The 15,061-nt window shown below is 41.1% G+C and overlaps 1 protein-coding gene across 2 annotated transcripts in view; it reads right to left on the bottom strand.

Moving 5' to 3' along the window:
- The window catches only part of CMPK1 (cytidine/uridine monophosphate kinase 1), a 33,475-nt gene extending 21,423 nt beyond the window's left edge, over window positions 1-12,052 (bottom strand). The window contains exon 1 of one of the 2 annotated variants that reach the window (XM_059898237.1): window positions 11,736-12,052. In XM_059898237.1, the coding sequence (XP_059754220.1) occupies window positions 11,736-11,906 (171 nt within the window). In that variant the 5' untranslated portion in view covers window positions 11,907-12,052. Of the gene's footprint in view, window positions 1-11,348; window positions 11,547-11,735 lie in introns of those variants that run through there. The other variant, XM_059898229.1, reaches the window with a different exon arrangement.
- Window positions 12,053-15,061: the final 3,009 nt, after the last annotated feature.

The raw sequence follows: 15,061 nt of genomic DNA, 5'->3' as shown, positions 1-15,061 counted from the left end.
TTCTACTACTATGCTATATTGTAAGAAAGTTGGCTCCAATGTCCCATTTCTTAAATATTTTTAATTAAAAAAAATTCATACATACACAATTGTTCTACTTCAAAAAACTATTCCTTTTCCTGCCTTTACACATTCTTTGTTATCACTCTGAAGTTCTACGCAAACAAGAAATACAGTGGGAATTTATTAAGTACAATTCCTTGGTGCTCCCATTCATACAGCATAGAATGGCAAAGAAGATACACATATTCATAGTGACTGGATAACATGCCTCTTGAATGTGACTACACAGGATTACAATACTATCTAACAATGAAGTCTCAGTATACAGAACTGTTTTAGAGCTAGCAAGACCACCTATTTCCATACCCCTCATTTTATGAAAGGGGAAACTGAGATAAGCTGACTCGCTAGTTAGCAGAGAGGAAACTGGCACTTGAACCCAGGTCTCCTGACTCTCAGTGACGATTATTCCACAGTGGGCCTCTGAGGTAACTCCTAGGTGACAGACATGGAAATAGAGTCTTGCCATCAAGCTACTATGGCCTTCGCATGACAGAATCTGCTGGTGGAAATTAAAAAGGAGACTCCAAGTTCATGGACTTTATCATTTTGTTGTATCCTAGCATGGAGAGAAGATCAGGAACTTTATCCACACACAGAGCCAGGCATATCTGACCCACCATTCAGCCAGATTCTGACCATCCTTGCTTCGTTTGCTTCATTCTTGCCTTTCTCCACTTGTGACACCATTTCCATTTCCACTTGCCTCACCCAATAATCATTAAATAAGTAGCAAATAAAAATTTCCAATTTAAAAACCTAAATTAACCATCAAGTCAATTCCCAATTACATAATATCAATAAAACATCTTATGGACTGTCTCTTTACTCCCAGTAGACACCAAGAGAACAGAAATTCATGTTATTATCTACCTAATTATACTTAAAGTCTTATAGGTTAAATTAAGCACATAGAACTTTTCAGTGGCAAACATCAGTGACTAATACATCATGGAAATTCCAAACACAAAGTGAGCAAAGAAGCAGTCTTTTGTAGAGTCCCAAACTAAGCATATTCAATTGCTTGTTGGTATAGAATATACCTTAATGATAAATGGAACCAACTTACCGGTCTTCTGGAGACAACTGATGGAAACCAAGCATGGAACATGTGTTTTTTTTTGGGACCCAGTTCCTCAAAGTGAAAATTTCTAAGAATGGTACGTAATAACTGGGGCTTCTTCCTTTACCAAAGTGCTGTTTGGTTAGCTTTGTTCACCAGCAGCAGGAAACTGTCGGCAAACAGTATGTTCAGTCACACCTGTTCTCTATTAAGTTCTAAATGCTCTTATCACATGTTCAGTCTAGAAAAATGTCCTTAATTTAACTGAAATGTTAGAATAAATACATTCTCATATGGCAACTGGGCTAAAAGTACTAGCTTTAAGGTTAGCAAGAGTCAGTGTGATCAAGCTAACATGACACAAAGAGTAAGATGGTTATCCCGTCTCCACCTTTTCTCTCTTATCTAGTCTAAAAGTCCCACTACTAGAGTGGTTTCTCTGAAATGCTCTCAATTTCAATTCAGAAGGACAACCATTAAAATACTGTACTCCTATGTGACTTTCGGAGGTCTTTCGTGACTACAGTCCTCTCCTATTAGCATCTTAACTAGGATGTGGTGTTTAATCGATTACCGTCACTAAAACTTTAATCCAAAGGATGTAAATCAAGTAGATTTCAATGGGAGTAAGGATAAGGGGAAGAACTGACATTGAAGAGGTGTTCTGAGCTAGGGCAGACTTAGGTAGAGGCGTCTAATTTTGATGGGGGTGAAATATATACATTCATTCAGAGAAACTCCTCCCAGGACTTCCCTGGTGGTGCAGTGGTTAAGAATCCGCCTGCCAACGCAGAGGACGTGGGTTCGAGCCCTGGTCCGGGAAGATCCCACATGCTGCGGAGCAACTAAGCCCGTGCGCCACAACTACTGAGCCTGCACTCTAGAGTCCGCGAATAACAACTACTGAAGCCCGTGCGCTTAGAGCCCGTGCTCCGCAACAAGAGAAACCACCGAAATGAGAAGCCTGCACACCACAATGAAGAGCAGCTCCCGCTTGCCGCAACTGGAGAAAGCCTGCGCGCCGAAGACCCAACACAGCCATAAATAAATAAATGAATAAAGAGAAACCCCTCCCAGCACAGCACACCCATGTAGTTGGATACATATATAATCTCTAATATTTGTATATTTATTAATATATAATTTTATTATTATTTTTTAATGTATGACTGAGCTGGCCAAAAATTAAAGGAGTAACTCAAATTCAGATAAGTCAAGAAAGCACAAATCCAGAGGAGAGAGTGCTGGAGCTATGGCTGCCCTGGGGACTTTCCCCATCCCCAAATCACAGGGGGCTAGACCCCAGGATTTAATCAGCCACAGAGAGGGGAAAGGAGACAAAGACTGAGACCTAAATAGGATTGGAGGTCAGATCAACGAGCTCCACATAAAGTCAGGACCTCTGAAGGATGATACCCTAGGTGCTTGAACTAGGAAAAAAGAACCTACCATGTAAAGAATACAGCAAAATTTCCTAACCACAAATTTAAATAACTCACTAAATGGCAGAAATCCAGGTATGACTGGCTTCAAAATCTACTTAACAAATGTTCATTGAGCATCAATTTAAGCCCAGACTGATTAAAGAACCGTCTAAAGGATATACTTCAAGAAAGAAAATGATCTCAGAAGGAAGATCTGAGGTGCAAAAATAAATGGTTAGTAAAGAAAATGGTATGTATGTAAGTTATTCTAAACAAACATTTGTTATAAAACATTAACAGGTCATTTGCGGGGATTAAAAAGAAAACTCAATATAGAATTAAAATCCTAAAAAAAAGAACAGGATAGAAAATAGAGTTGTGTCCTAAGGTATTTGTATTGTTTGGGGGAGAGTAAAAATATTAATATTAGACTTAAGTTAAATAATATGTGTGCTTAAAATTTCTAGGGTAACCACTAAAAACAGATTGTATAGCTTCCAAAGTACAAAGGAATAAATCAGGAAGGAAAAAAATCTTAAGCAAGTCAAAAGAAGGTTGAGCTAGGTGTGGCAGGAGGGAAAACACAGAAAAAGTAAGATGATGATGATAATAATAAAAATAATAGTTAACATTTATATAGGAATTATCACATGCCAGGCACTGCTCTAAGTACTTTACATACATTAGCTCATTTAGTCCTCACAACACCCCTCTGAGGTAGATACTATATATTATTGTTCCCATTTTACAGATGAGGAAATTGAGGCAAAGAGAGACTAAACCTTTGCTAAGATCTCACACATAGTAGGTGTTAAGATAAGATTCAAACCCAGACAGTCTAACTCCAGAGTCTGAACTCTACATACTGCCTAGTAGACAATACACTGGTATGACACTTCGACATTTGTTCATATCCTTGCAAATCAATTTTTCTTCAGTCTACTGACTAAGAATGACCACCGAAGTGTAGCTACTGACACTGCTCAAGATATTTCTTTCATTGACTATTTATAGATAAGCACAGAATAGGCAAGGAGAGAGATGCTAACATATATGAAGTACCAGACACAAAGTAGGCACTGTGTCAGACATTTTATTACGTGGATTCTCTTGGCTAATCCTCATAATCACCCTGTAAAGTAGATTAATATCCCAAATTTTCAGGGGAGAAAACCAAAGAGCCAAAAATTTAAATAACTCACTAAATGGCAGAAATCCAGGTATGACTGGCTTCAAAATCTACTTAACAAATGTTCATTGAGCATCAATTTATGCCAGACATTGTACTAGACACTGAAGATATAAGAGTAAATTTAGAAATCTAAGGTTCTCATCCTTATGGAGCTTATGGTGTAATGAGGGAGACAATCCAATAATCATGAAATTAAACGTGAGCTACAAACAGATAAATGTTATAAAGGACAACAGAATTAAAAACTGAAAGGACAAAAGAATAACAAACTGACAGATGTTTTGAAGTGCTATGAGATCACATAATAGAGAAATCTGACCTAGTCTAAAAATGTGAGGGCCAGTTTCACTGAGGAAATCATTTTTAGCTCATGGTTCCCAAACTGAATGTCAAAGTACCCTGGAGCACTGCAGCGAATTCACAAGAGTGCCCTGGGTTTACATTTTTAAGGGAAACAGAGCAACACTGGACATCTATTAGATATCATGTGAACTATCAGCTCAGGGTAGTTCACAATTTCAACTTTAGATCATGCACATTCTTTTCAAAGACACATCTTTGTGATGCTGACTTTTTGGTGGGCAGTTGCTGTGATAAAAATAAGTACCACGTGAAAATTAATGTGGAAAATAAAATGAGTATGGAAGCGTCTAATCTGATTCCAAGGTATGAGAAACTGGGCAGTGCCAACAGGCATTTACATCCCATTAGTAAGTGACTGTGGTTACATAAGAATGAAATTAAGTTGCTACCTCTTCTTTTAATGTATATGTACTGTTTCTTCAAACAGCTACTAAGTTGTTAGAAAATACTTATTAAGTATTGTTTGGATCCAATTACTTAATAAATACAACTGTTAGATACTTATTTTGGACTAAGGTGTTTGTGAAAAAAATTACTGAGACACTAAGGGGACCATGAACTGAGAATGTTTGGGAATCTCTGTATTAAGCTAAGATCTGAAGGATAACTAGGCACCTCAAACACCATGCAGTAGAATGAACAGGAGCAAAAGACAGGGTCCCCATCCTTGAAGACATTACAATCTAGTTAGGGAGGCAAATCTAAAAGATAAACAGTTTTTGTTTTTTTTGGCCACGTTGCACGGCTTGAGGGATCTCAGTTCCCTGACCAGGGATTGAACCCAGGCCATGGCAGTGAAAGCCCAGAATCCTAACCACTAGGCCACCAGAGAACTCCTGATAAACAATTTTAAAACAATTTAATGTTAAACTTTAATATTTGCAAAAATCTTTCATATCTTTTCTCATGAAATTCTATTAAGTATGTGTCTATCTCTACTCTAAATTGAGAACCTCTAGAAGCCAGTATCCCCCAACACAGACAGAGCAAATAGTTTGCATTTAGGAAGTGTTTTCTGGGTCAATCTCACTTGTGTCCGTTTACTCTCCTTAGCCTTTTCTCAGAATTGAAACCTCCAACTACCCTATGCAAGGGTAACTCTGCTTAAGTGTTCTCCACTCCCCCACATCTCCTGGCTGCTTCTTTCCTAGTGTCCTTCTAAATTCAGCTCATACATATCACTGCCCCCCAGGAAGCCTTCCCTGACCCACTGAGCTGTAACTTAAATGTCCCTTATCTAAATGGTCTGTGTGTATATTTCTGTCATAGGACTTACCACTCTGTCCTGTCATAGTCACTGTTTAACTTCCATATCTCACAGCTCACTGTAAACTTTTGACAGTAGGGTCTGTGTCTTATTCACCTTAGCAACTATCACAGTGCCTAGCTCTCAAAGAATGTTTTCTGAATAAACGACAAGTAAAGGGAAATTTTTTTTTAAGTCTAATTATGCTTTTCACCTTAATGGACTTCTTGGAAAAAATGAGTAATTTACTCAGAAAAACTTTGAAGAGGAGATTAACAAATTTGAAAAAATTAAAATGATTGATAATCATCCAGTGCTAGTTAAAAAAAAAAAAGCATACAACTGCTGATAGAAATGTAAGTATAATGTTTTTGAAAAGTAATCAAACAATTATCAACTAAAATTAAAAATGCACTTATCTTCTGACTTAGCAATCCCACTTTTAGGAATTTTGCTTGCAAAAGTAAAAGCATCCATATGCAATATTATATTTACAAGGAAATTTATTGAAGCACTGTTTGCAATAGCAGAATAATTTCCTGAAAACTACCCTGAATGTCCATCAATGGGGGGGAATGGTACAACTATGCTATGGTAACATCCATATTATGGACTATTCTGCAGCTACTAATAAAAATGAGTTAAGTCTAGGGCTTCCCTGGTGGCACAGTGGTTGGGAATCTGCCTGCCAATGCAAGGGACACGGGCTCGAGCCCTGGTCTGGGAAGATCCCACATGCCTTGGAGTGGCTAGGCCCGTGAGCCACAACTACTGAGCCTGCGCGTCTGGAGCCTGTGCTCCAAAACAAGAGAGACCGCGATAGTGAGAGGCCCGCGCACCACGATGAAGAGTGGCCCCCACTTGCCACAACTAGAGAAAGCCCTCGCACAGAAACGAAGACCCAACACAGCCATAAATAAATTAATTAATTAATTTAAAAAGAAAAAACATTAAAAAAAAAATGAGTTAAGTCTATGTGTAGAGGCCTGAGAGGATAGCCATGATACATTCAGTAAAAAAAAAAAAAAAAACAAAAAACAGAATAATCCCATTTGGAGGTAAAAAAGGTAACTATATGCACTTTTATTTGTAAAAATATTGAGAAAGAGTTAATACCAGACAGTTAATACTGGTGACCTCAGGGTTAGAGGTCACCAACAAATATGTATTACTATTGTAACTTAAAATGCAAAGAAAAAAATGAAGTTTTCAAAAGTAAGAATAGTAAATAATCTGAACATATTCTCCCCTCCTCCAAATTCTTAAGAACAACAACAACAAAAATCCCACGTTACCATTACCTTAATGAAAGGGTGGTGCTTCAGGAGAGTCGAGGATTCTGTGGACTCTCTTTTACAGATAATTTAAACTTTCCTTTAAAAAAAACAAAAAACCTATCTCTCACTCCAGCCCACCCCACCAAAAGGAGAAAGGCCTGTTCTGAAGCAAGCTTAATGTCCAGTGGATCTTCCTATCTCGTTTCTTTAATGAGTGGTAGTCTGCTTTAGGGATTTGTAATCAGGAGCTTAAAAATTTTAGAATGCTCATCATATTTTTACAACTATACCATTTATTCACTGAGAGTAAACTGAAGTGTTACATGAGAAATCAGAGTAAGACAGAGGTTTCATTCAAATACTTCTGGTCCTGAAATTGGGAGTACTAACTGCTCCTTGGGTGCCCCCTGGAGACCGAATTTTAAATTTTTTTACATCTTCAGGACAAACTGGTGTGCTATATATTCATTCAAAGAATACTTATTAAGCACCTATATGTCAGGTACAATGTTCAACACTAGAGACAAAAAGATAAATAAAATCAAATTTCTGATTTCTACATACTTAAAGTCAGTATCACCCAAAACTTTCTAAGCATAGCAGGTAGGATACAATGTATAAGTTACCCATACAGGTCCTGGAGGAAGTTAAAACACAAGATGATAAAAATGCTTCTGGGGTGCTACAGAAAGCAATTTGGCATGGATATAAAACTTTAGCATAATTGTTCATTTAAGCAGAATGTTCACCATCTTTAAAAGAGAGTAGGTTTAAATATCCCAGCTAACACATGCAAAATTGTGGTTGTTATTTTCAGACAAGTTTAGGTTATGGCACCATAATTTTTCTTGGGCTAAAACAATATAAATAAAGCTTAATTTAAAAAAATTCAAAAATGACATGGTATCTTCCATCATGATTTTTTAGTCACACGTTATTCCACAATAATAACTCCACTCTGAGCACTTGACTCCTGATTGCACTGATTTAGAAAATGGCTAATTTTCAAAAACAAATTTGAGTATGAGAAGACAGACTTAAAAATTAGTTAGAAAATAAAACAAAACTGAAAAAGATCAGTTCAACTAAATGGGCAAAATTCAATCTCAAAGCCTCCCTCAAACCTTTCCTTTCCAGTTCACAACACTTTCAGAAGATGCTGCATCAGATCTGCCTTTTCTTCCTCAAGGTCTGGGAGAGCAAGTAGCACAGGTAGAATTCACAGCTAGAAAAACAAAAAAAAACAAGCAACAGCTTCCCTCTGGTGACACCCTCAACCATAACTGCAATGTCCCAGGATATTAGAGGGCCAGATATTCTCAGGTTCTGTAGCAAGGGTACAAAGATGTACTTCTGGTGGCCTGAGTTGGAAATTAATGTAATCTTCCCAAAGAAACAATTCTGATTCAGCCACATTTCAGGTACCCTGTTAGCTAAATTAGTAATGGCATGATAGTTGGGGAATTTAACCTTGATTTATATAACTTTTCCCCTACAGAAAAAAATTAGCCCCCAAAATTACAATCGTTTGGGATTCAGCTTACATTTGCCTGTATAATAAAACATTGAGTCAAAATGCGAGACTCACAAAAGAAACAAAACAAAACAAAAAATCCTCTGACTTAACTGACCATAGACATTCCATTGTTTAATCCACTAGAAGACAGCAACTGCTGAATTATAAGCTATTTGGAATTGTAAGAAAACAGTTGAATTTAAGCTCATATAAGTGTTGAAATCTTAAAGAGTAAGATAATACATTATAGAACATATCTCATCATGGAAATCTTATAATTCTTAATTAACAGGTTTAAAATATTATCCATTGGGCTTTCCTGGTGGCGCAGTGGTTGAGAGTCTGCCTGCTAGTGCAGGGGACATGGGTTCGAGCCCTGGTCTGGGAGGATCCCACATGCCGCGGAGCAACTAGGCCCGTGAGCCACAACTACTGAGCTTGCGCGTCTGGAGCCCGTGCTCCGCAACAAGAGAGGCCACGATAGTGAGAGGCCCGCGCACCACGATGAAGAGTGGCCCCCGCTTGCCACAACTAGAGAAAGCCCTCACAGAAACGAAGACCCAACACAGCCAAAAATAAATAAATTAATTAATAAATTAATTTAAAAAAAAAACTTTAAAATACTATCCACCATTATCAAACAGAATAAAGAATAAATACTAGTTACAGAATGTGGAGATTATTTTTAACCCAGTGGAGTAATATGGGTATTATCAGTTTGGGTGTGAACACTTAAAGTCACATTATGATTCAAAAACAAAATATTTAAATACATTCCAATACATCAGTCATAAACCAATTTTTAAAAAGTAAAACTATTAAAAAAAAAAAAAAAAAAGTAAAACTACAGTGCACTTCAAAGTAAAAACAACCAATCTCATAAATTAAGAACAGGAACTCTAAAACAGAGGAAAATATTATTTGCATCTATACATGCCAGATACTTTACCTCATTTCATATTCATAAATACCATACCAGACAGGTATTATTTCTTCCTTCTTACAGAGGAACCCAAGGTAAAACAACAACTTCTCTGGGACTAAAGAGATAGTAAATGGAACAGTTAGGGTTTGAACCCATATCTGTTTGACTCTAGTAAAGTCTTTTCCCCCTCAGAATGGGAGAAAATATTAGCAACCGACAACAGATTCATCTCCAAAATATACAAACAGCTCCTGCAGCTCAATATTAAAAAAACAAACAACCCAATCAAAAAATGGGCAGATGATCTAAATGACATTTCTCCGAAGAAGACATACAGATGGCTAAAAAGCATCATTACATCATTGCTAATTATTAGAAAAATGCAAAATAAAACTACAGTGAGGTATCACCTCACACACATCATAATGGCCATCATCAAAAAATCCACAAACAATAAAGGCTGGAGAGGGTATGGAGAAAAGGGAACCCTCCCACACTGCTGGTGGGAATGTAAATTGGTACAGTAACTATGGAGAACAGTATGGAGGTTCCTTAAAAAAGTAAAAACAGAGCTACCATGTGATCTAGCAATCCCACTACTGGGCATGTATCTAGAGATAACCATGATTCAAAAAGATACATGCACCCCAATGTTCATTGCAGTGCTATTTACAATAGCCAGGACATGGGAGCAACCTAAATGTCCTTGACAGAGGAATGGATAAAGAAGATGTGGTTTATATATACAATGGAATATTACTCAGCCATAACAAAGAACGAAATAATGCCATTTGTAGCAACATGGATGGACCTAGAGATTGTCATAATGAGTAAAGTAAGTCAGACAGAGAAAGACAAGTATCATATATCTCTTACATGTGGAATCTATAAAATGGTACAAATGGACTTATCTGCAAAACAGAAATAGAGTCACAGATGTAGAAAACAAGCTTATGGTTACCAGGGGGAAGGGAGGGGGAGGGATAAATTAGGATATTGGGATTGACATTTACACACTACTGTGTATAGAACAGATAACTAATAGGGACCTGCTGTATAGTACAGGGAACTTAACTCAATACTCTGTGATGGCCTATACGGGAAAAGAATCTAAAAAAGAGTGGATATATGTATATGTATAACTGATTCACTTTGCTGTACACCTGAAACTGACACAACATTGTAAATCAACTATACTTCAATAAAAATAAAAACAAAAAACAAACAAAAATAAAGTCTTTTCTCCTTCCCCTACTATGCTATTTACATGTAAGAGTTATTTCATATATACAACAAAAACCTGAAACTATCCAATTGTCATGTCTTTTAAAAAGTGAAAAGAACGAACAAAAATAAGGAGAAAAATGTTTATGTATTTTTTGGTTGAATTAGCTCCACTTATAGTCTTACAAATGATCAACAATTATAAATACAGCTGTAAAACACATAATGAAGATGCTACCATCCGACTTTTTCTGGATGATCTTCAGAGAATAAAATATAGGACAGGAGTGGGTTGTATGAACCTGGGAGAGGAGTAAAATCCCAAAGCTAATAAAAGCCATATCCTGGAAAAGAGGAGGAAACTATTTTAGAAGTTCTGGGTCAAAACTTTTGCTGGTCACCGAGTTTCACAAGGATTCTTTGGGGTTTTACAGCACTACTGGTCTCCTCTTCTGTTTCTAGATATCTTCTGTTTTCCTTCTCTCCCAAACACTCCCCCGATTCTCCAATAAGCCTTTCACCCACACTGCAGCTAACCACGTATCTGTTCGAAAATTGTTAACGGAATTGAACCATTAACCTTACCACGCTTTTGGGGAAAAAAAAAAAAAGTAACACCATTTTAGACTTGGGAGGCATTTCATACTGAGTTTAAATCTGTGTGCACAGCCTCTACTGTTCTAGTGGGGACAACCGAGACTCGGAGAGAGGAAGTGACTTGGCCATGGACTAAGTGTTAAGTTGGCAGCCGGGCCAGAGGTTGAAGTTTGATCTCAGACTCCACGTCTTTTTCCAACCACACCAACCCGGGCTGAGCCTCAGGGATGGTACTGACTTGGACGGGTTCAGAACACCTAAGGTAACGCCCTGTCGCCCGGGGCTCCTTTCTAGGATAAAGACCAGTTAGCAGACGGTTCAGAGTTTAGAGGGCCTGCAGGAATGGGCGTGGTGGAAAAACCGGTCTCCCCTTCAGGCAGCGGTGGGCGCACCCAGCCTCTAACCCAAATCGACGCTGCTGCCGCCTCCGGCCGCCCCACAACCAGCGACACACTGACCTCTGCGCGCTGGGGTCCCCGGAAGCGGACCCTCCCGGGATCCCTCTCCCAGCCCACTCTCGAGACGAACTTGGTCCCCAAAATGAAATGAAAGAGGGGCGCAGGAACAAAGCGATCCCAAGCGGTCCCCCTCCTTTCTGGGTCCCCCCGAGGCGGGCGGACGTGGACTACCAGTCCCGACATACCACGCGCCGGCGGACCCTCGAACCACCGCCAAGCCGGCGGTGCGCCGGTCGCCGGGACTCGTAGTCCGTGGCTCCGGGACGGTGGGGGGTGGGGTGGGGTGGGGTGGGGCGCGTGGGGGAGACGCGGACAGCCGCGCGCTGCGGGACGGGCCGGCCCGGCGTCCGGTCAAGCACAGGGAGCCGCCGGCTGCCCGGGCCTCACCTCGACGATGCGGGCGCACTGGGTCCCCTTGCCGGCGCCGGGACCGCCGAGGACGAACACGACCTGCGGCCTCATGAGGCGGTGCGGGCAGAGGAAAAGCGGCCGGCCGGTCAGCAGCGGGAAGCTAAGGCCTAGGACGTGCAGCAGCCGGTGGCCGCAGCGGCGAAGCATGCACCGTGGCTCGGTAGGACGCTGATGCAGCTGACAGCGGCCGAGCAGGCGTTAGAGCGGGAGGGGGGGCACGGAAGAGGGGGCGGGCCGAGCCGGTGCCAGCCGCGGTCCAGCCGCCGTGGCTGCCGAGGCGTCCGCGCCGCGGCCGGAAGGGGCGGGCTTTCGCTGCTAGCTCGTTGGCCGCGCCCCTACGTCCCCCACACGGGGCCGCGCTCGCGTCCTCCCCGCCCCTCAGCCGGCTCATTGATTCTTTCGGTCCGCGGGTCCTTTATACTGAGTCTCCTGGTGTCGGGCCTGGGCTGGCGTCTGGGATGTGACCCACGGGAGAGCAAAGCCCATTGTCTGTGCTCGCAAGTTTAAATTCCAGGGGCCAGGCAGCCGACCTGAACAAGTCAACACACGAATAAATAAATGCAAATAGCAATATCGGCTTTGAAGGAACCAAACGGAGGAATAACAAGAGATGAATGTAATTTGGGTAAGGTAGTCAGACCTCTGAAGAGGTGACATAGAAGACAAGGCATAAGGATAGGAAAGAGCAAAACTAGGCAAAGACTGGGATAGAGTGTCCCACAAAGGGAGAAAAGGCGAGTGCAAAAAACCTAAAACTTTCAACTGTTAGAGCAATTGAAAGGCCAGTGAGATCAGAGCTGTGTGAAACGAAGGAGGGAATGAAAGGTGGGAGAGTTTGGCCGACGGCAGATCAGTCAGGCCCTTTGGTTAAGGAAAGGAGTTTGGATTATATTCTAATTGCAATGGGAAGCCCTTTTAACTATAACTCCATTTCCCTGCCCCTTGCATTAGGGAAAAATCTTGAGAACAAAAGGAGTCCAAGGAATGAGTCTTAGTGAACAGACCTTTAAAAGTTGGAGAGAGGAGGAGGAACCTGAGAAGGCAGAGCCAGAAAGGTAAGAGGAAAACCAGGAGAATGTGGTGTTCCAGCAAAGAGTGTTTGGGGTGGGATTGTGGTGGTGTAGTAGTGAACACTGTTAAAAACAAATGAGTAGGGCTTCCCTGGTGGCGCAGTGGTTGAGAATCTGCCTGCCAATGCAGCGGACACGGGTTTGAGCCCTGGTCTGGGAAGATCCCACATGCCGCGGAGCAACTGGGCCCGTGAGCCACAACTACTGAGCCTGCGCGTCTGGGGCTTGTGCTCTGCAACGGGAGAGGCCGCGACGGTGAGAGGCCCGCGCACGGCGATGAAGAGTGGCCCCCGCTCGCCGCAACTAGAGAAAGCCCTTGCACAGAAACGAAGACCCAACACAGCCAAATAAATAAATAAATAAATTTATTAAAAAAAAAAAAAAAAAAGCTTAAGGTCAGACACTTACATTACAATTAAAGAAAACAAAACAAAACTCTCGGGCACTTACACTACAAACTGCTAGAAAATAACATAAGAGAAAACCTAGATGAGTATGGCAGTGCCTTTAAAAAAAAACAAAAAACAAAAAACAAATGAGTACAGATAAATTGGATTTGGCAGCAGGGAGACTTAGAAACTCTACATTTCTGCCCAAAGCAAATCATACACTATATCTAATTTGAATCCCGACTGAAAAAGGAGTGGATAGGAGATGAGTAACTGAAAACAATACTGAGAATAAGGGTCAAGGCAAAGTTCATTTAGGATGGGAGATAGGGGCCATGCTGTCTAATATGGTAGCCCCTAGCCACATGTGGCAATTTAAATTAATTACATTAAGAACAATTAAAAATTCAGTTCCTCAGTCACAATAACAACATTTCAAGAGCTCAGTAGTCACATGTGGCTAGTGGAAATTGTATTAGACAGCACACATACAGAACCTTTCTGTCATCACAAAAAGTTCTGTTGGTCAATGCTGTACTCAAGCTTGTATTTAAGCCGCTAGGAATGATTTGACAGAAATGAAGAAAGGTAACCCTTGAGAAGAAAAGTCAGATGGGCAGGTCCAAAGGGCACATGGAGGGCCTTAGATGATTTAAAAGGTCTTAGAGAGGAAGATGTTCATTTGTAACAGGAGTTACAAGAAGGGTAGAGCTGCAGGAAGGTTTGAAGGTAGGAAGCGTTCCTGTCTGATAACTTCTGTTTTCTTAGTAAAGAAAGGGCGATATTACCTGGGGGGAAGGAGAAGGGACTAGGATATTTGAGGAGAGAGAAGGTATGAAATAGACATCTTTGAGATTGGAAAATGTGTTTTTCTAAAGAAAACTAATCAGTAGGACTTCTGGGAAGTATTAAGAGCTCATCTGGTTTTTGAGACCATAGGTTTAAAATAATTGAAAATATTTGTTCAGGTGCAGGCAGAGAGAAGGCAGACTGTTGAGTTCATCTGGGATTGGGGTTTTGCCAGGGAAGTACAACAGAGGGAGAGAAGACTAAGGGATTGTTTGCAAGAGAATGTTTATGATGATGTATGCAGAATCAAAATCATACAGAAAAGCAAATGGTGGCATGTGAGGGCTAATAGTGGGGATGTGGAGGGGAGCCAGGAAAGGGGCCAAGGTATTAGAAGTATCGATGTCAAAGAATGGTTGCAGTGGAGTACTTGAGCACGTGAGCAGGCAGGCAGTACAGATGCTGGTGGTCTGAGTTGGATATTTGGAACTGAGGTATCAGAGCTTGTGAGTTTCTGCTGATGCTGAGATCCGGGGTGAGCCCATGGGAGTGGAAGAGTGAAGCAGACGCACACCCTGTTATTAGAACTGAGAGGCCCGGGTGTTCAATTTATTATCCAAGTAGAAGTTTAAGTGAGATAGTATTGGCGTGAAGAGAGAGACTACAAGAGAGAAACTAAGTTGTTGAGGGCAGAGTGCCAGGAAGGGATACAAACAGGAGAGGAGGATAGTGGTACAGCCTTCTGTCTGGCTACCACCACTCTCCTTTTCCCTGTACTACCCCTTTCCTCTTCCCTCACAGTATTTTCAGCCTCTTCCCCATCTTTTCCCCCAACTCCTCCACTCTTTTTTTTAAAATTTATTTAATTTATTTATTTTTGGCTGTCTTGGGTCTTCGTTGCTGTGCGCAGGCTTTCTCTAGTTGCGGTGAGCGGGGGCTACTCTTCGTTGTGGTGCGTCGGCTTCTCATTGCGGTGGCTTCTCTTGTTGCGGAGCACGGGCTCTAGGCGTGTGGGTTTCAGCAGCTGCGGCTCGCGGGCTCTAGAGCGCAGGCT

This window comes from Balaenoptera ricei, chromosome 1 (genome assembly GCF_028023285.1).
Source record: "Balaenoptera ricei isolate mBalRic1 chromosome 1, mBalRic1.hap2, whole genome shotgun sequence".
In the NCBI taxonomy this organism is placed as follows: Eukaryota; Metazoa; Chordata; class Mammalia; order Artiodactyla; family Balaenopteridae; genus Balaenoptera; species Balaenoptera ricei.
This window is presented reverse-complemented; position numbering and strand designations above follow the sequence as displayed.